The following is a 21,230-nucleotide window of genomic DNA, read 5'->3' on the forward strand; positions in this document are numbered from 1 at the left end:
GGGCATAGATCTCAGAAACAAGATGCTTATATTTGGCAGACAAAAGCGGGGGTAGATGAGATGATGCATCGGCTTTTCAAGCAAATGAATTGAGGTTAGAGTTTGAAGACTCTTATTAGGCACCGGCTTGTGGTAAGGACGGAAAACCAAGCCAACAGATGATTGGGCGGGTCATCAATTCATCCATCACAAAATCAGGTTTCAAATGCTAGTAATTTAGAAAATGATTCGTTTTGTCTCGATTGTCTGTCTTCCAATCATCTGATCCCGCAATGTAACACAACAGTGCCAAGGACGGTTCAATTGTGATATAGATAAGAGTCTGAGTCTTGTTCATTATCTGATAAACGTACAGAGAGAACCTGACATCGGGGCCTTTATAAAAAACTAGAACAGAATGTTCATGCAGTGTCATAAAGCACTAATCACCAGTTAAGGCACGCGGCCTATGCCCTATCGTGAACAGAGACATTCCAGTTTGTGAAACAGCCCTTACGAAACCCATGTTTGCAGTTAAGGTCGGTGCTCGCCAATAGTCTCCTGTGCCAAAGACAATCTTGTTCTTCAAGGCCAGCTTTCTGGTGGTTGGGAGGCTCATCATGCGTTCTGATGGGCAGTCGGGCACAACCCTGCACCAATGGTTTAATGAACATATATACAGATATCACGCATTGTCTGCATTTACTCTGCTTATAAATTTAATATTTCTCAGCACTATCTTGAGTTCATAACGAGGAAAAAGTCAGTAACGCAAGAAAACGCTAGCTAGATAGTTAAAGCCAATAGTCATCTGATCTTACATTATTGTATAGCTGCCCTATTATACATACATATATCCACATAAAATTTAACTTCAATTTAAGAACCTTGAACTAATTGGAGATTGGAACAGCAATATAAAGTTACAAGGGGAGGGCAAGAGGAACAAAGAGAAAAATTGATTTATTCCTACACGAGTGTGCACTAGTTGTTCAATATGGAGTTATAGTTCATTGTGCCAATCAAAGTAATTGTAAAATTGATTTATGAGGGCAGGCTTGTGACCACACTAGATTCTATTTATCACACATACAGAGTAGATATTCATTGATTTTCTATCTTTCAGTAGATGAAGGAAAGTTATTCCTGTTGACTAGTGCACTCACATTGTTAGGTTTTGATAAATATGTATGCATGCTTTTTCCATCTGGTTGTTCGTTCCTCTTCAGTTCCATTTTCACTTCAGGCATCCTAAAAATAGGTTGTGGTTTGTGTAAGGAGAGTGGCAAGTCAACAGACTATCATTTTTATTAGCACTGGGCACTGGGCAATGGCATAAGTTGTATAGAGCATTCTTTTTTTTGGTTGTAGAGTGGGTCATGCCAGAACCTGATGCCGAATCCTTTACTTTCTTGGGGCAGAGCCATTCTCTTTCAGGAGTCAGAGCCACCCTTGGCTTATCACACTTTTTCTAAAGACAGGATGTGGCAAGAGGAACAGGACTTCAGGAGAAGCTGAGCGTTCAATTCATAATGTTTGACAGAATCCATTCTTGATTCCCTCTTTTTATGGGTGGGGGATTCTCTCCTTCTAATATGTGCCTTCAGGTATTCTTTATAGGGTTCAACTTATTTCTAATGGCTTCTTTTAGTGATATGTTGACTTATGAGCTAAACATATAACATGGGGTGGAAAGGAATAACTCGATGGCTAAATACAAGTCAATTAAGCATATTCCACATGCCAATGGTCATGAAAACACCACCACAAGCAACAAAAACATTTACTTCCTTTTTTGCCACCTCCACCCCCTCTGTTTCATTCTTTGTTGGCATTGATTTAATTGTGTTCTAGGATTAGACATGAAGTCCTAAGGCTAAAAGAACAAGTTGTTATGGCAATACCTACGAAAGTCATATGTGAAAAACTTTACACTACTCTGTACTTACAGAAGGTGCATACGATCTATTGTATTTCTCCATTGGTGGAACTGAAATCTTTTTTTCATTTTTGCTCGGTGAAATCTTTTTACTAGAGAGAGAGGCCAAAACTTCCTGAAGAATAATAGAAAGAAATGTGATTCAACAATGGCCATTTAATTCAGGAAATTTGGAGGAGTAAGATGCTTCTTTCAAAATGGATAATAATATTATTGAAACATTAAATCTGCAACCAGCCCCCTACATAACAAGTAGAAAAAAATACAATTAATAACATAGATCCTTAACCAACACGATAACATAATACTAATAGCCTATCATCTGCATTTCCATGCCTTCAGGGAGAACAAATGATAACCAATTGCTACACAGCCTACAATATCACTAAAGAAGGACGGGGCAAGTTAAAGAATAATTGCGTATTAGTAGAAGTCTTGTGCGTTCTGTTGCCTTTCATTTAGGATTTGACAACCTTTTATGTTATACATTGAAGTACTCATTCTAATATTTAATAGTAGTGAGTAAGTATTCCAACAAACAAATATAGAACATAAACCTAGCCATAAAATAGAAGATAAAAAGTTAATAGAACTCACATGAGGTGATTAAGCAAGTGATCGGCCCTTGACTTCTCATTTGGCCCCCCACACATTGACACTAATTCCTTAAACTCTGAATAAACACTTCTACAGATCATGCCTCTCTTTCCAGATAATATGCCATCCAATTCCATATGTATTGGATTCTGAATTTCAGAAACCACCTGGCAAGATATGACCGCCAATTTCCATTGCATAAGCCATGCAGAAATAATCAAACATCTATTGAAGTTTTGTATCTATCCTAAGAAAGAATGCCAACATTGAATGTGCAGCAGGACATCAAGATCAATACTCCGTAATGGTATAATCTGATATGCTTACTCAATAATTTTCTATAAAAGGGCGTCCCCAGTGCACAAGGCTCTCCACTTCATGAGGTTTGTATTTTCAAATTTCCTATTAAGTAATTAAAATCATCCTTTCTTATGTTATCAGAGGTTATATATGTAAAAGAAAATAATATCTGCATATACCAATAGGTGTCTGTTAATGTATGTAACATATATGCACACACGAATAATCAGTTCAATGTTCTAACACATGAGATCCATTAAAAGGAATGAAACTTTTAACCAATCAGTTTTATCAAGAACTTATCTAATGTGATTCATATTCATCTTTATACTTTAATCTAGGTTAACTGCTAGGACAACTACTAGGCAGAGATTGGCAGCCATTTTGTGGATTACCCAAATCTGTGAAAGCATCATCAAGGCTGACTTCATTTCTGTAAGTTACATAAAGTGTTTCAATTCGTTTTAGACAATATTGAGTACAGTAGCGCTTGTTCTTTTGTATTGAATGCTGCTGAATCCCATGATAGAAAGAAAATGATTTAATAATAAGCAAGGAAGCAAAGACAAATGTTAATGATATTGCTGAATCCCATGATAGAAATGGATACTGAAAAATCATTTGGGAATGAAGTGAAACACTGTGAGGAAAAAGCTTGTTTTATTTGGAGTTGGATGACCACCCCCTACATTTAGAACAAGCTAGTCATAAACAGTGGCGGAGCTAGAAATTTTAGGCAGGGCAAAAATTAAACTCTAAACTCTAAACTCTGTCTAAAATTAAATAATATAACAAAATTAAAATAATATAATAATAAAAAATATATATCAATAAATTATACAATCGACATATTTTCATATTTTAATAACGTCACATAATAATATCATTATCAATTTTATTAAATATCTATTTTTGAATATACACAACTAAATTGTCGTTCAATCATTAATCTCCAATTCGATTGTGCAGCCGAGTCTTGATAAGCTTCATGATAGACTGTCGTTCTATTATTGATCTCTAATTTAATTACATAGCTGAGTATTGACAAACTTCATGACAGAAAATATATTTTTTGTCATAGTTTCGAATATGTAGTTGATAAATTTGTAACAAAAAATAAAAAAAATTAATCCCTTTAATTAAAACATAGTTAAAGAAACGGTCAAAGGAGGTTAACATACACAAAAGAAAAGTGGGTCAAATTTTCATATATCTTATTTTCAGCCAAGATTGAAAAAATCATTTGCAGTCACCACCAGTTACCATGATCGGTGGTTTTCGGCGATCAGAGACAACCACTCGACACCCTTATTCCCATCGACCAACATACCCAAAAACCAATAAAATCTAATGGCTAAATTTCGTAGATTTAAGCTTAAATTTCTGGTCAAACCCATGTGCATAAACGCATTGGTAATTGCCACGGGCCAAAGTGGCCGGTAGTTTTCGACAATCAAAGGCAATCACCCAACACCCTTATTCTTATCGACCAATATATCCAAAATCTAGAATTTTAAAAAATTTAGGGTGAACATTTAGAAAAAAAAATTAAAAAAAAATTAAATTATTATATATAATAATTTTTTTTTAAAATTCCAGGGTGGGCAAGTGTAACACCCCGCTCTCCCAGAAGGGCGTTACGTAACGTAAGATTTCGGGGATATTTTTTTTTTTTCAAGACAAACAACAGAAACTCAACATAAACCATTCCCCGAAGATCCCGTTACACCTTCTCAGTATATCAACTATGAACCATCAATAAACTAAGACAGGTTCAACACAAATGCGGAAGCTAGATCGAAACCTTAACATGTCATAACCGAACCACTTTATTTATAACATAAAGTCAAACCAACACTTACAAGACGTCCTCAAAATAAACATTTATTGAAAGCGACATATTACAAGCTATCAACTAATCGCCGTCACTCCTCGGCAATTCCCTTTCCTTTCGCACCGCTGTCTTCACTTGGAACGTTTGAATATTTCAGGGACATAGTCCAAATTAGATGATGAATCATCTAAGTGAGAGTTCAAAACACATTTTTCATGAATGAATATAAGACATGAAATAAACCAATACACCCAGTAAGCCCTAGCCCAAGAGAATCCCCAGTGCTTAACCCTACCATGGGAAAAGAGTAATCTCTCTAAAAGCTATGCCACCATACTGACTCGACAACACGACGCGATTCTAGCTTAAATAGGGCTGCCAACGCATCTCACCAGATTACGTTCCCACCTTAAGCATCCAGGAACCACCATGCAATCCTAACTCCAAAATTTCACATAGACCACCTAGTCATCCTAATACAACTTCTCTAGCCAAACGGCCTGGCACGGAAACCAAGGCGGCTATCCTGACATGCACACCAGCATCAGATATCTCTATTATTCCATCACGCTCTTGGAAAATTACGGCTACACTATCCAGACAACATCCTAGGCTGACATCCCACATGAACAACACAGTATGGACCACCTAGTCGTCCTAGTGCAACTTCCCTGACCAAACGGTCTGGCACGGAAACCAAGGCGGCTAGCATGACATGCACACCAGCACCAGATACCCTTATTATTCCGTCACGCCCTTGGAGAATTATGGCTATACTATCTAAACAACATCCTAGGCTGACATTCCATACGAACGCACAAAACGCAAGACAATGCCACATTTTACAATTCAATGCATCATATAAACAACAGTTTTATAAAATGCAATGCACAATTTCAAAACATTTAGGGACGAACCTCCCTCATAAACCAACCGTCATCGGTTACTGTTTGCATGCAACAAAACCATTTTGCATGAAGTCATAATACATTTAGATAGAACAAACACTAAGTTTTTAGGGTAGAAGCACCCACAGTAAATCAATTTTTGGGGGCGAACACTCACAACTTAAAACCAAGTTTTCAGATAGAACACTCACCTCGACGTATTGGGGTCGCCTCGATCCTCGTGCACAATCTCGTTTTGCATGCCAAAACATAGGTACTCGAACTTACAGTCAACCTCGAACCACAACACTTCCTAAACACCATATTTAATTAAGGAAGCATTAAAATCAATTTTTCTCAAATTTTCCTTAATTTCCTCTATTTTCTCCCAATTTTCAGCTCGATAATTCCAAAATAATTATTTTCTCACGTGCTAGGCGCGTGTGTGAGAGTAAAGGCTGGCGCGTGGCTGCACACGCCACCGTCTTCTTCGTTGAACCAGTCGCCGGCGGTTGCTCCGATGGCCAAAACAAAGGTACTCCCTTGAAGCCCACTTGAAGTTGATCCCAACCCCATCGGTTTCAGGCCGAAAGGCCACCGAAAAATGCCTAGAAAGGCGTGTTGCAGGTTGGCCCTAAGCATCCGCCACCCGCTTCCGGCCAAGCTTCGATTGGCTACCAAACAAACACGAAAATGCCTCAAAACGCTCCCAAAATGATCATTGATGCCTCGAGACCAAAAGCCCTCTATCCCTTGCCTTCGATTCTCACCAAAACGCGAGCAATTTGATGCCAAAAACCTTGAAGTTTCGGTCACTATTTATACCCAAAATCCGATCTCTTTTCGACCAATCGTCGGCCATGGCTTGGTCCCCAAGCCTCACACCGCCGGATACCACCTCCCCTGAACCTCCCTTGACTGTCCCATCGTCGGATTCGGCCTCCACGTGCGAGGATTTGCGGCAGCCGTTTTGCTGTTGCGTTCACATTGCAAACTTTCCATTTTTTACACTTTCACCCCCTGCTTTCTTCCAGTTTCATTTTAGCCCCTACCATGATACCCTTGATCTTTCCAACACCATCACTAAGACCCACAAGTTTAGTGCTTCTTATTTCACCCTTGAAACTTTCAAAAAATTACCGTTTTGACCTCCCTCGGGCAAATTTAGAAAATTACACTTAGGCCCGATTAATCGTTTTGACCTAAAATCCATTCGTTTCAACCCGAAATCTCTTAAGGGTTGTTCTACGCATAAAATATTGGTCCTTGACACGCTCCGTTGACTTTTCAGACATCTCCTATGTCGATTCGGTTTTCTCAGCCCGGTCGACAGCTATACCGAAAACTGTTCCCGATCCAATTTCTTTCATTACAAAAAATCATAACTTAAATCACTCGTTGATACTATATCATTTTCCTTGGCTATCTAAGGTCCAAGGACTCCTTCGTCTAATTCGGTCGTCCAAAACTGCGTTAGTGTACCCTATAGTCTTAACTTTTCTGTAAATTTCATTTATGCCCTTCATTAAATATCGTTTATATCCTCAAATTATTCCCGGGTATTACAACAACTGCCTACCCTTGGCTGTACGTGACTCCACCACTAGTCATAAACATTAAAAAGGGAACCGAAAAAAATAAAAAAAAAGCATTCAAAACTCTCCTAGTCATATAGCCAAGTGATACGTTAGCATTCGCACTAATAGGTAGTGAGTTCGGCTCATCGCCTTGCGTAGTGAGGTAAAACCTCACACTTGCGATTTACATCCTTTGCCAGAATCAAGGGCATGAGCAGAGGGCTACGCAATTGCGGTCATCCCAAGTACAGCCCAACTCAATGGAAAATATAACATGCGTACAATAATGAGAGGGATGTTCATGTTTATGCTTCATAAAAACGCAATCACATAGTGCATGCCCAAGAAATGTGAAAGACAGACATACCTGGGCAATCACAAACTCATAGTTTCCCTTAAACCGCTGTCTTAATTCGCTCTCCGGTTTAGCCAGAATTTTGTCTGTACCGCTGCTACTGATACCCGATATAAGAGCAATCAAAGCAGTAGTATCAAAATTTATCAGATTTGCTTCACAGAAGTCCCTTTTTTGAGCAAGCTCTGGATCTTTTACATCCCAAGGGTGTAAATTCATTCTTGAAATAAGATGACAAAACGAAGCACCCAAGTCCAAAGCAATGGATTCATCTGGAAAGTCTTTATTGGCGCTAACAGAACCTAGGTGCGAATCCTGGACCACGGATTCTGTTTCTGGACTGGCACTGCCACTGCCACTGCCACTCCTTGAATGGCCAACCTTTATCTCAAGGACACGCACGGTCTGATATAATCGCCCAAGTAAATATACCCAATCGCCCCCTAACTCAACAGAAGAATCAAAACAGATATCAGAGAACTCCATACCGAACTCAGATGCTCCAAATTCATCCTTGAGCTTGCAGTGAATATGGTCTTCAAGTCCATTGGAGAAATAGAGGATAATTGAAGAAGGCTTTATGGATGGGGAGCAGTGGGTGGCCGCATCAAGAAGTTGTTGGATCCGCGTTCTTAAGTTCCTCTTTTGGTGTTTTGCAGGGGAAGAAGACCCGCTATTCCAAGAAACAAACCTAGGGTTTCTAGCAGAGACGAGGAACCACACCGGGCTTCCATTGACGGTACAGACAATGTCAACGTGTATCTTTTTTGAATTAGAGTTAGTTTTGTGGCCATTATTATCAACCAAAGGTGACGACAGAGTAGGAACGCGCTTGCAGACGCGGGATACACCATTGATAAATGGCTGCTCCAGAATGTGTAGGATTGCCTCGATATGACCAATGTTCGAACTGGCAAAAAAGAACCCAAGTAAATATAAATGTCATGCGTTGTTGTCGTATACGGTAGAGGTAGGGATGTAGAAAATGAAGGCGACCAACAAGCAACAACCTGAGAGAAGTAGGATTGAGACGGGGAGAAGAAAGGAAAGAGAGCTCGGAGTGAGCGAGTCTGAGAAGGGTGGTCCGGTAGCAGTCTGAGGGTGGCGGCTTTGGTGGGACTGGGACGGTGCTGGTAGAAATTCGATCTATGACCGCTCTACATCTCAGCTTCGCCCTTTCAACTTCAACGTCTAATCTCGGAGTCTCTTCCCCAACCCACCTCCCCATCGCCGCTGTCCCGACCGCCTGCCCCTCCAATTCCAAATGAAAAACCTTTTAAAACTAAACTAATAGGGTGATTTAATTAAGGGTGTCAATCCAAAAATATGTAAGAAGATAAAAAGAGATTGAGGATGCGAGAGAGAAATAGGGTTTTTATCGTGGGTGTGGTGGGGATGCTCATTTTCATATCCTTATAATAATAATAAACCCTAGCATGGGATTGACAAAATTTATGATCAATAAAAGATATATATTTTTTTTCTTTTCCTTTCGCTATAAATTAATAAAGTTGATGAAATTACTTTTTATCTTATTTTTTTTCTTATATATATATTTGTAAGAGAGAAACAAATATAAAATTAAAGACATTTTAAATCTTTGTAAAAAATTAACTATCTTTTTTTTTTTGAAAAAAAAAAAGAATTAATCTGAGATCATGAAAATTAAATAAAATTCATTATTTGTTGAAGTTCAAAATTGATTTGCTTTTATAAATAAGAAGAGTCGTAATTAAATAACCTATTTATATTAATACTAAAAATTGTATAATTTAATGATGATTATTAATAATTCAAAGAAGAAAAGCACCCGCACCCGCACCCCATTGGAAATTATCATCTTCATTCTACTACTCAATCAATCAATCAATCAATATAACCTATTAGTTAGTTACGTTCTCAACTACCTACCTCTATTATTATCCATCTTATGTTATGTTATGTTAAATTTAAATTCATTTATTATTTATAATGGACCTAAGTTATCCAGCCCAGACCCATTATACTATGCTATGCTATGCTATGCTCACTTTTTATTAAGTGGATCGGACCTGGTCAAATCCATCCGCTGGGTCCAGGCCCGTTTATATACCAAAACCACTGAATGAAACCCAATTTCCCATTGCGATGAAAAGCAGCGAAACGAAACCCCTTCCCTGCCTGCCACATTCTCCCCAAGCCAACAAAGGAATCCACTTTGAAATAAAAAAATGCAAAGCTCAGCCAGAGCCAGCTATATCGGTTCCTAGCTAACACAACAACAAAACCCTACATCTCGTTACAGTCTCTAAACCCTATCTTTAGATTCTCAACTGATCCAAAGCTCGCTTTTCGACTTTCATCCAAGCACGAAAGCCTGGGAGAAGAAGCTCACGTTGTTGCCAAGGTTCCATTTCGGATCTCTCTTTCATTTCATCGATTTTATCTTCTTTCTGTTTGCGCCTGTCGGTCATCGATCTCTACACATTTCACTAGTGTTCTGATTCACTGGTCTTTTGTTCCTATTTTACACCGACCTAGAACATCAATTGACTCTAAGGGCCTGTTTGATTGCCCATATTTTCTATGGAAAATGATCATTTTCCATGTAAATTTCAGTTTTGATAGTGTTTGATTAGTAATATTTTCTAAGTAAAACTAATTCTCACTTTGGTCACGTGATGCCTCTTTTCTCACTTTTGATGGAAAACAAATTTTTCCATATTCTTGGGGGGGAGATGGCAGATCATTCCCGACCGCTCCTTCCTCAAGTCTCTCTTCCATTTGGCGCCTGATCCTCTAGTTCCCCTTGCTCATCGCCACCCCACCGCCGCTCTCTCTCGCTCGCCCTCTCTCTCACTCGCTCACTCCGTCGTCGCCTCTATCCCTCTGTAGCTGCAGATCTACTTTCAGGGGAAGGTGAAACCCTACCTTGAATGAAGATGATGAACCCTTGAAGCTTGTATTCGGCGGAAGTGGGTTTGGGAGGGAGGGGGGAGAGAGAGAGAGATGGGCAGCGGAGACGGAAGCGGCAGCGATGGTCGCTGCAACCTGCAATCGCGGTGGCGATGGTCGCTGCAACTCGCCGCCGCAACCAGCGATGAGGGGAGGCAGGGGAGGAGAAGTGGGTTTGGGAGGGAGGGAGGGGGGGGGGGGGAGAGAGAGATGGGCAGCGGAGATGGAAGCGGCATCGATGGTCGCTGCAACCAGCGATGAGGGGAGGCAGGGGAGAAGTGGGTTTGGGTGGGAGAGGGGAGAGAGAGAGAGAGAGATGGGCAGCGGAGATGGAAGCGGCGGCGATGGCCGCTGCAACCTGCAATGGCGGCGGCGATGGTCGCTGCAACCAGCGATGAGGGGAGGCAGGGGAGGAGAAGTGGGTTTGGGCTCTTGTTTGATATTTAGCAGTGTCGATTCCGCCCAGGCTTCAGTTTATTGTTCTTCATTTCTGTTTCCGCAAATCTCCAATTTGATTTTTTTTTTTTATAGCGGGGTTCGTGTTGCAATGAGGTCGATTTAGTCTGTTGGTTTGAAATCTAATACTCGTATTACCTTCAATACCTTTTTATTTTTATTTTTATCTGTTTTGCAGGATACTGAAAGCTTTCTTTTTCTTTGTTAAATTTTGTTCTTTTCTTTTTCCTAATTTTTGGTCGTTCTTTTTCTTTACTTGGTTTTTGATCATAGTTTCTATTCTATTTCCTGAATCCATTACCTGTCTGTTTTAGTTTGTGGGCTCTCTCTTAGAAATACTTCAGAATTTCTTTCTTCCCTAACAATTAGATTACACTGGCAGTTCTAAGTTCTGGGTAAAGAGTTTCTATCCGATGCGCGCCTGTTGATGTGTGCATTGATTTGGTCCATTCGTGTTGCTTATGTTTTTATGTTTTCGTCGTGCATAGAACCGCCAATGCCATTGATATTTGTGGCAGACTTGGTTTTTCAATTTTTTTGGGGGACAAATTATGTATAGTTTATATGTTGTGTCTTCGGTCTTCAAATATAAATGGATTTCACATACGGATAATCTTTTGATAAGCTTTAGCAATGTTGTTGGAGAAAAAACTATAAAAAAATTTTAAGATGTTGTCCTCCTTGAACCTCTGATTGCTCTACAGTGGAGCCTCTACTTATTGATTGTTAGAAAATGTTCTATACTTTTGTCCAGGTATAACAAGACAAAGTCTTGGAAGACAAACTGCACTAGCATATGGAAAATTTTTACATACTAATTTACTGGAGAAATGGAAAATAAATAAAAGAAGAAAAAGAAGACATGTTGGTTTTGTCCTATTTTACTTTACTTTAGTGACTGCGCTGGAAGATATTACAAAATGGCTATGATGTGATCCCTCGGGTGCTAGTCTGTTTGATACTTGAACCATTGACCCTCAAAACCCAAACCTCACTCTGTAGGATATGCATGCATAGTTTTTCTAGACCACACTCACCTTTCTTGGCTCCTTTAGTCCCGCTAGCCTTAATTTGTGGATTAAAGATAATAAATACAACCGGTTGAAAAAGACTAACCAGGATATCTGTTGTAATCACATGTATTAGATTAGCTTTGGATATCTTGGGAGGGTTTCTTATACTGTTTGCATTTGTATATCACCTATATTAGTCTAGAAGGAGTGTTTCTAGAAGGGTTAGTTAGCGGTTTTAAGTCTGGTTAGTTGGTTGTAACTATCGGTTTTATTAGTTTTCTATTTATTGCCTCTATGTTGTATAAATAGAGGTCGGGTGTGAGGCTTTAGGCAGAGCTTTATTCTGTCTTGGGATGAGAGGGTAAGAGGAGTATGCACATGGTTTTACTTAAGAACTAAGAAGGTATATCTTTGTATTCTTAGGTAGGGAAACTATTATCAGTTCTGGGTATAAGGCTAGTGATGTTATTGGTGCATGTAATCCTTTAAGTTTCATTCAAGATAGTGAAGATAAAGTGTCTCGGGCAGTCTGGATGTAAGTCTTGTTAAAAGACCGAACCAGGATAAATGTGTTGGGATTCTTGTTTCTCAGTTTGTGTTCATATTTTCTGAGGCGAGTCTTCTATTGGCCGAGGATGAAGTCTGAGATTAAGGGGATGGTGCAAACTTGTGACACTTGTAAAATGTGTAAATCAGAGACAATAGCCTACCTGGGCTATTACAGCCTTTGCCTATTCCTGATTAGGCTTGGTCAAGCGTATCAATGGACTTTGTGGAAGGATTGCTAAGGTCTGAAGGAAAAGATAGCATCTTAGTGGTGGTGGATAGGTTGACCAAGTTTGCACACTTCATTGGATTAACCCATCCATACACAGCTCAAGAAGTGGCAAGAGCCTTCTTGGATAGGGTGGTTAAATTACATGGGACTCCCAAGACTATAATTTCAGATCGGGATCGAATCTTCACCAGCATAATGTGGCAGGAACTGATGCGATCAATAGGAACGAAGCTGAGCATGTCCACTGTCTATCATCCTCAAACGGACGGCCAAACCGAGAGGGTGAACCAAAGTCTTGAGACCTATTTGAGGTGCATTTGCCTAATGCAGCCCAAGGAATAGCACAAATGGCTAGCCTTAGCTCAATGGTGGTACAATACTTCCCACCATTCCTCCATCAAAATGTCTCCATTCGAAGCCTTGTTTGGGTACCAACCTTCGGTTATACCTGCAGCAGAGGGCGAATCTAGGGTAGCTGCGGTGGATGACTACTTGCGAAGGAGGAGAGAGGTGACACAACAGCTGAAGCAAGAATTGGCCTCAGCTCAGAACCGCATGAAGCAGTTCGCGGACAGAAAAAGGAGCGAACGAGAGTTTGAAGTGGGAAACAAGGTATATTTGAGGTTAAAATATCCTCATCTCAAGTCCCTCACTCAGAAAAAGGGTGACCAAGCTCAGTCCTAAGTACTATGGGCCGTTTCCTATCGAGGCCAGGGTGGGCAAAGTGGCATACCGACTTCGGCTACCAGCAGGATCGCTCATCCACCCGGTATTTCATGTATCTCTTCTTAAGAAGGCAGTGGGTGAGCAGCCTGTCAGTTCAATCCTACCAACCATTCCCGTAGAAGCCGGGCAAACCGTGGAACCCAAGGCCATTCTGGAGCGAAGAGTGATCTACAGACATGGGGCTCCACTCATGTAGGTGTTGGTTAGGTGGCAGGGAAGACCCCCGGAAGTAGCACCTGGGAGTATCTACCCGATCTCCTCAAGCAATTTCCAAGAGCCGTTAATCTCCTCAGCAATTCTTGAGGACAAGAAAATTGTTAAGGCGGGGGAAATGTCAAGAGGAGACCCTTTCCGAGACTTGAATTTAATTTTTCTACTTAGCTTAATTGCTGTTAGTTATTAGCTGTTGTTTTTATTCCTTAGAGTAGCTGTTTTTCTGTTAGGCTTTCTAGAAGGATTCGGTACAGCTAGGCAGGGAATCTCGAGTTTGTTATGGGAGTAGACCCCACCTGGCAGGGAATCTTCCCCAGGCGTGAGCATATATCCGCTTCCCTTCACTGAGAAGCATTATGAATGAACAACAGAACTTCTATTGTTTCCTTCTCCAATTCTCTCATTCCCTCTATTCTTATCCTCTCTGTTATTTCTTTTTTGGATTGCTCTCTCTTCTCTTTTTCTCGCTGGTTATTGCTCTTGGTGCGAGCATTAAACTATCCTAATTCGCATTAGAACTAGGATAAGGCGTGTTGTCTGGCCAAGCCGTGACATTTCCCAATGGTTGTGTTGCTGCGCATTCCTCCTAACCCCTTTACCACTAGGGTTGGCTATCATACGACCAAGATCATCCTCATCGTCGCTATCATCCATCATTGGTCTTCTAGGATTAATGAGGATAAGATTAATGGCTGGTCTTCCCGATTTAACATAGCCGGCTTGATTCATGCCATTAGTTCGGTTTCGATTATCCTTGACTCGTTGTAAAACGCCCAATTGGTTGCGGATTCGCTCCAATTGTTGCTCTATTGTACGAGTTATTTCACATTGTTCTTCGATTGCTCTCCAAACTGCGGGCAACCCCCGATCACCGTCATGAGGCTGGTTGCTACCGTTACCTTCAAGATTGGCCATCTGATTGGTTGATGAACTGCTCTGATACCACCTGACGCAGCGTGTAGCGCGTGTGAAGAAAACACACCAAAATAAACTCTTGAAAGAATAAATTTCAATGGTCGAAGATTGGCTTTCAAGAAGACACAAAAACAAGATTGTGTTGCTAAGAAAACCCAAATAGGTTGCTGAAATTTGATTAAGAAAAACTTGATTACAAACTCTAGATTCTAGGTATATTTATAGTGTTTGGCTAATCTAAATCCATCTAATATTTGTAAACAAAATCTAACTAGAATTCTAATAGAAATAAATCCTAAATAAAAGTTAACTAGAATCCTAATAAAAACAAAACCCTAATCAAACATGAAGTAGAATCCTAAATCAAGTAGAAACATGAAATAGAATCCTAAATCAAGTAGAAATATAAAGTAGAATCCTAAATCAAGTAGAATTCTAAAACTTAAGAAGTATTAAAATAACATTATGGCACTACTATTTTGGTGATACTGTTCCGGTTTGGTTGGGTCGACCTTAGACCGAGTCTTGATTGGTGACCGCATCAATGACAATAAGGATGACTACAATATCAGAAATGGTATTGGTGGTGAATGGCATTATCCAAAGAGAATCAATAACAATCAGGTGGATAGGATAGCATATGCAAAAGGAGGATTAAAGGAACACACCGATTCCTTTGGAAAAGAAGTTCTCAAGGGTGATGTTTTTGGGGTTCTGCAACAAGATTAGTCCAACTTTAAGGAAGAGGGAGAAGAGGAGGTGGAAGAAGAGAGTGAGGAAAAGGAATTGGAGGATGGCATTCAATCAGTTGACCGCCTCTCAAGCATTCTTACTAATGCTGAGACACTTGATGCTATTGATCTCTAGAAGGAGCCAATAAAGCCTCTTCACCAAGTACATGAAGAGATTGGGGTTGGCCACACTTTACAAGAACAAGAAGCTGAAGATTCCGGTGATGCATAGCCTAATCTAGCTGTAAATCATGTTAGGGAGGAAGGTCGAGTTGGAGGCCAGGTGTCAGTGGTTGAGAAATCGTTGGCTGGAATTGAAGTAGCAGCGGCTCCTAATGTTAATGCTCACAAACAGCCTTGGTATGAGTATTCAAGGCAAGTCTACAATCCTCCTTTTCTGCATTTTGAGGCTGTTGTTGATATTTTTGCAGCTGAGCATGGTCGTGGGTTGAATGGGGATACAATAACAGCTATGGCTGTAGATCTGCTCTGCTTGTATTGGACAGTAATGAAACAGAAGTCACGAACAGGGATAGTCCTTCCATTGGACTCCAAGGTTCAGCTACTAGCTATGTCAATCCGGAAGTGGCTGATCATGTCTATAGATTGGAGACTAAGCTTGATTGGATAGCTATTATCGGGGGTGGTTGTATTGGGCTGAATCTCGATGAAGTTTTCCCTATTGAAATTCTGGGCTAATTTATACTTGGAATTGATCTTGAAAATCTAAGAATGAAGAAGAAGAGACCTAGAAGTAGAAAGAAAGAAAGGAGGATGATCCACGTAGAGAAGGTTGGAATTGGATAAAGAGCAATGGCTACTTGCGGCAAGTTCTTGGGGACAAGAATTCTCTCAAGGAGGGGGGAATTGTCACGTCCTTAGGAGTAATTGATGGTTAATATTGTAATAGAGATATAATAAAGGGGTAATCTTGTAATAGGTTTATAATAATTGTTAGGATATATTTTAGCAAATGGTTAGAAGCACATGGGAGCATGTGCTAGGCTGTTCGAAGGCAAATATGCCTATATAAGGTTGTTGTAATGGGTTTGAATCTGATTTTTCCTCCTCCCAATTCTCTCCCCTTTCTTGATCTTCATCTCATTTTCTGTTCTTCTAATTCCCCCCAACACTTCTTCTAATCTCTCCCTCATACTTTCAAATTCCCCCCTAATTTCCTTCTGTTCTTGGCCTTAGCTGAATTGGATTCTTCCGATTCCCAAACTGATCCTAGGTTAAGTCCTAGATTCATGACAGAGAAGAATTTATATTGAAAGTAGGCCTAGAGATTAATGTTGAGAGTTGCAAAAACTGCAGCTCTAGCGGGTAATGGGTTGAAGTCTACAATCTCTAGCCTTCAAAATAATTCCAGAAGCAGAAACTAAGAATCTAAAATCTAAAATATAAAAATGGAACTTTTATTTACTTGACTAATTTCCCCAACTTTATGGCATGTTTATATTACATCTCCCACTTGATCCCCAAGTTTACTAGTGTGGATATTGGTTTAAGCAAGTCAGCTTTTTCCAACATCAAGTCATCAACTAAAGTCAACACCAAAATCAAATATATCCCAAAATAAAGATAAGGTCTCATCAACCCCAAATCAAATTGAACCCTTATATGAAGACTAAACCCTTGTTTTTTCATCTAACATTACAAACTTTGAAATTCAAGATGCGCCAAAAGAAAATAATTCAACCTTTTTTTCTTGGGAACCTGATAGATTATCCTTTTTGCAAGAAAAACATCTCCATCTTGAGTATGTCAGTGAAGAAAATGAGGTTGAACAAAACAAAAGCTATTAAATTATGTGGAAGCATGAAATTTAAATGTAATAATAAGCTTATATAAAGCAAATTTGATTTTTTTTCATCTAGCAACCAGTGGGACTATTAAGGGTATTGTGCTTACATAGTGATGGTTCTGTCCTTTTCTCTGTATGTTACAGAAAGAGTCAACAGTGAAAGAATGAGTGGTGAAGAAGAATCTATAGAGCAAGCAGCTGCAGCACGTCGTGAGAGGCTGAGAGCTTTACGCGCAGCTCAAGATCTCCTCAACACTCCAGATGATGACTCGGCTGTTCAAGTTGACAATGAGACTGATGTTGCGAACGAAGAAAAGTTAGCATTTTCTTTCTTTCTTATTTTCTTACAAATAGTAAAACATTTGTTGCTTGTTCTTGATTTAGGTAATTTTATTGTAGAGATGATCTTGTCTAATATTAGAGTCATGATTTTGATGGTTTAAACTTGTGCAAGTAATGTGATTTTGTCCATTACATGATGATGTGAAGATTTTCTGAGATAAAACAATGATGATGATCTACAGCCTAATCTACTTGACAAATAGGATGGTTTGCACTTGCCTTGCTGTGTGGTGTTACTAAAATACAATTGGATTGACTTGGTTTTGGCACTCTGTAGTGTTTTCTATATGTCAATTTCTTATGCAATATGCCTTCTTAATTTGATGCAACTGACTTGATGATTCTCTGAAGTCTGAACTGTGCACGAAAAGTGCCCTTTGGTGCGGTTCATTTTCGTTTCGTTGCATTGTGATATATACGTCAAGAAAGGTATTCAATAATTTAGTTTTCATAGATAAAAATGGTCTTATTAGAGGATATGTAACATTGTTGGCAGTGCTGAATAAACTCATGCAGTTCTATCTTGCAATATGTGTGTGTTCATCTGCTGATTTGTGTTGTGGTTGCTCTAATAATTAAAATGCTTACCATAATATAAACTGTGAATTTTTTGCAGCAATCTCAATATGAAATTTCGTAATTACCTTCCTCATGACAAGCAACTTCAAGAGGGCAAACTTGCTCCACCTGTGCTACCCAAGTTTGAAGACCCAGTTGCAATAGTACCTGTACCAGAGGAGAGGAAAGAGGTTTTGATTACTTGCGCCATCTTTAATGTGATCTCTAGCCATGTCATTTCTGTTGACCATCTGCTTCTATGATTGGAGAAATTTTCAGGATCCATTTGTGAACATTGCTCCAAAAAAACCAAACTGGGACCTTCGAAGGGATTTACAAAAGAAGCTCGATAAGCTTGAGAGACGCACACAGAAGGCGATGTTTCAACTTATGGGTATGTTCACTTGTTTTACCGAAGGTGAAATTTATGAAGGTTTTGTGGTTACCTAAAGTTCTTGGTTCATATAATGGTGAATTTGTTTACAGTAGTTAACTTTTGGAAAATTAATTGCCTTTAAAGAAAATTGGGCAATTGCTTCCAGTTACAATATTTCCTTCTTTTCTCTTAATATTTCTTTTTCTTTGTTTCTTTCTCTTCTAGTTTAGTATATTATTTTAACAAAGCAACTTCAACTTTAGTTGGATTAAGTAACCTGACTCACTTCAAGAGGTCTCCTCTAGCTTCTTCTCTCATATCCTCTTGAGAGGTCTTGGTGGTATCCTCTCCTATGTTTTGTTTTAACCCTGGTGGTTTACGTTGCCATCTTTTGCATTTTCATCCTCACCTGAGCAGATTCCTCTAGGATCAGATCTGCCAACAACGTAGGGTATCTTTTGCCTCTACTCGTGATCAACGAATGACTTGGATAGGAATTGAAGAAAGTCCTCAGTTTGGGCCATCTCGTACTAGTCCAAATATAGCATGCTGATGATCTCCCACGCCACTTCCATCATGTTCCTCAATATTTTCTTCTATAGTGTGGTCACCTCTCATCTTGTACATCATGTAGGAATCAATTTTCTCATATATCCTTTGGTGGATGTTGCTTGCCGTACAAGCTTATGTCTCCTCATCCTTCACACCTCCACAAGAGTGTTGTAGGTCAAACAAGAGGTCAAACGAGAGTAATGCTAACTCATTGTCAATAAGAAATTTTATTTACAACATTTCTAAGATAATTGCTAAGTTCAATTAAAAAACTGTCCTTAATTCAAGCCGTCATTCAATTCCCACCCTTCTTAGCTCTGTGAAAGTTAGAATGCATTGACAACATAGCTGTTCTCCTAGCTTGTTCGTAGCATCTTTCTCCCATTATTTTTCTGAGTCTTCCCACCTATGCTGTGTCTTTATTTTCTGCACTGTCCTTGGGGGCAAGAAGGCTTTAGAAGCTTCTTCCAAGGCACTTTCTATGGGGTGGTTTGGGCATTAAGTTTATGCATCATCTTGTCAGTCCGGATAGAATAATCTCTTTTCGTCCAGGATCCTTGGCTTTAGACCGGGAGGCTTCTTTTGTTTATATCTCTATTGCTAGGTATAAGGTTGTATTTGAAAATGATGGTTTTATGGAGGAGGTGGTTTTATGGTGGTAATTAGTCAGTCAGTAGTCTCTTGTGTTCCCATGTAATATTAGAGAGGAAGAGAGGAATTGTATTTGTGGGATCAGTTTAAATTTTTTATTTAAACATAGAGGGTAGGCTTTGTGTTAAATTTTGGTTGGGTGGTTAGTGTGGGTATATGGACTGTTATATGAGGTTCTTTGTATAATATCCTTTGATCGAGTATGCATTAGTGGAGTGTCTCTCCTTGATGGCATTTTTTTTGTCAACACTCTTGCGGTTCATGCTTAATCTCCCAGACTAGAAATTGTCTTCAATACTGTTCTTTGGTGCGGTTTGTAACCTATATTTGAAGGACAAATTGGATTGAGGAGTTATTTTGATCGGGCCCTTTATAACCAAGGCAAGTTGGACTTCTCTTGTGAGATTTGTAGAGATTGAGGGCTCCCCCTAGATAGTCGCCCTTCTTTATTTGGATTGCTTATCTTAGGTTTATTCTTGGTATGTATAATTTGAGGGAGGAGTGGACAAATAGTGGTGGATTGGTGTTATATGTAAGAGGAGTGTTAGAGGTTATTAATCACTTATTGCTTAATTGTTCAGTTGCAAGGGAGGTGTGATTAAGTCCTGTGATTATTGTTGTTGTAGTGGGTGATGCCTGCTTCATGTTGGATCTTATTCAGTATTTGATCAGGGTTGCCCAACTTGTAGATGGAGTCATCTAGGGGATTCTGAATCCGTGTTGCCTGGTGTGATATTTCTGGCATGAGACAAAGAATGGAACTTTGGAGGTTCTTGTTTATTTTGTTTGTAAATTTCTCTATTTGTTCATTTGTGCCGTCTCTCTAAATGATTTTTTGTACCTGTAGATTGATAGATTATCTTGTGTGGTGTTTCTTACCCCTTTGTTATCTTGACTTCTCCTTCACTACCATTTCTCAATGACTTTTCCTTCTATTTAATGTTATCTTAACCTTTTAGTAAAGAACAGATGGCAGAAACTGATATTTGAAAAGGAATAAACATGGAAAAGAACTTACAAGGCAGTCAACAAACTTGCATATATGTTCTACATTGACTTTTAATGATTGAATGTTCCTTCCAAATATTTCTTCTCTAGACAATCTGCACGGATTTGATCAATTCCTTGGCATGTTAGTTGTAGTTAAAACGATCTGTATCAGTCATTACCTACCACTGAGTGTATGGCAAACTATTTTTCAGTTGCCGAATGTATAGTTGAAAGATGGTGTCTTCCAGTCCATAACATGATTTCTCTCTTTTTGTGATTTTACAGAGCAACAAGAAAAGGAGAAGCATTTGGCTGAAGAAGGCAGGAATAGTGATTAAAAACCATAACTCATGTAAATCTAGGACCAACTTACAGACTTACTCAACTTAGTGAGGAGTAACAGCCGGGAATATATAGTCAGAGGACCAAGCATGTCAATCTGGTGGACTGACTTTGAGAAAAGAAAATGTGGCGGCATGGGGCCATTGTGTATGGAAAATACACTACTATGTATTGTATGAAGTGTTTTTTATTTTTACCAGCTTCTGTTTTTATTTTTATTTTATAGCCTTGTTATATCATGCATTCTGTATTTTGTTAGATTATGATAAGAGTGTGAACTGAACATGAGTTAGCGTGGTAGCCTGAAAACTTGTACCCCTCTAGTCGTGTAACCGTGTCGTGCTGTGTATTGGATTTGGATGGAAGGCCGCCAAACCA

The 21,230-nt window shown here is 39.4% G+C and overlaps 2 protein-coding genes across 5 annotated transcripts; one reads left to right on the top strand and one right to left on the bottom strand.

Moving 5' to 3' along the window:
• Positions 1 to 275: 275 nt before the first annotated feature.
• LOC127795137 (uncharacterized) lies at positions 276 to 8,846 on the bottom strand. Of its 4 annotated transcripts, XM_052326609.1 has the most exons (5): positions 8,479 to 8,845; positions 7,481 to 8,378; positions 2,516 to 2,682; positions 1,929 to 2,033; positions 276 to 629 (listed from the first exon to the last, which is right to left on the bottom strand). In XM_052326609.1, the coding sequence occupies exons 1-5, from the start codon at positions 8,694 to 8,696 to the stop codon at positions 422 to 424; spliced, it is 1,596 nt and encodes a 531-aa protein (XP_052182569.1). In that variant the 5' UTR covers positions 8,697 to 8,845; the 3' UTR covers positions 276 to 421. The 4 variants fall into 4 exon arrangements, with proteins under 4 accessions (XP_052182569.1, XP_052182571.1, XP_052182570.1 ...); XM_052326611.1 differs by lacking the exon at positions 2,516 to 2,682 and having other exon boundaries at positions 8,479 to 8,846; XM_052326610.1 differs by lacking the exon at positions 1,929 to 2,033 and having other exon boundaries at positions 8,479 to 8,841.
• Positions 8,847 to 9,602: 756 nt separating this feature from the next.
• Positions 9,603 to 21,099, top strand: LOC127793946 (uncharacterized). Its single transcript, XM_052324769.1, has 5 exons — positions 9,603 to 9,854; positions 17,186 to 17,357; positions 18,000 to 18,132; positions 18,221 to 18,335; positions 20,796 to 21,099. The coding sequence occupies exons 2-5, from the start codon at positions 17,206 to 17,208 to the stop codon at positions 20,846 to 20,848; spliced, it is 453 nt and encodes a 150-aa protein (XP_052180729.1). The 5' UTR covers positions 9,603 to 9,854; positions 17,186 to 17,205; the 3' UTR covers positions 20,849 to 21,099.
• The last annotated feature ends 131 nt before the right edge of the window (positions 21,100 to 21,230 follow it).

This window comes from Diospyros lotus, chromosome 2 (genome assembly GCF_014633365.1).
Source record: "Diospyros lotus cultivar Yz01 chromosome 2, ASM1463336v1, whole genome shotgun sequence".
NCBI classification, from domain to species: Eukaryota; Viridiplantae; Streptophyta; class Magnoliopsida; order Ericales; family Ebenaceae; genus Diospyros; species Diospyros lotus.

Bases quoted from the DNA above. Each gene is read 5' to 3' on its own strand.
- LOC127795137 (XM_052326609.1), bottom strand. From the start codon at position 8,696: ATGGGGAGGTGGGTTGGGGAAGAGACTCCGAGATTAGACGTTGAAGTT. The intron at 2,683-7,480 runs GTATGTCTGTCT...ATATCTTGCCAG, and splicing joins ATGAGTTTGTGATTGCCCAG to GTGGTTTCTGAAATTCAGAA. The intron at 2,034-2,515 runs GTGAGTTCTATT...ATTATTCTTCAG, and splicing joins CACTTGCTTAATCACCTCAT to GAAGTTTTGGCCTCTCTCTC.
- LOC127793946 (XM_052324769.1), top strand. From the start codon at position 17,206: ATGAGTGGTGAAGAAGAATCTATAGAGCAAGCAGCTGCAGCACGTCGT. The intron at 17,358-17,999 runs GTTAGCATTTTC...AATTTTTTGCAG, and splicing joins GATGTTGCGAACGAAGAAAA to CAATCTCAATATGAAATTTC. The intron at 18,133-18,220 runs GTTTTGATTACT...AGAAATTTTCAG, and splicing joins TACCAGAGGAGAGGAAAGAG to GATCCATTTGTGAACATTGC.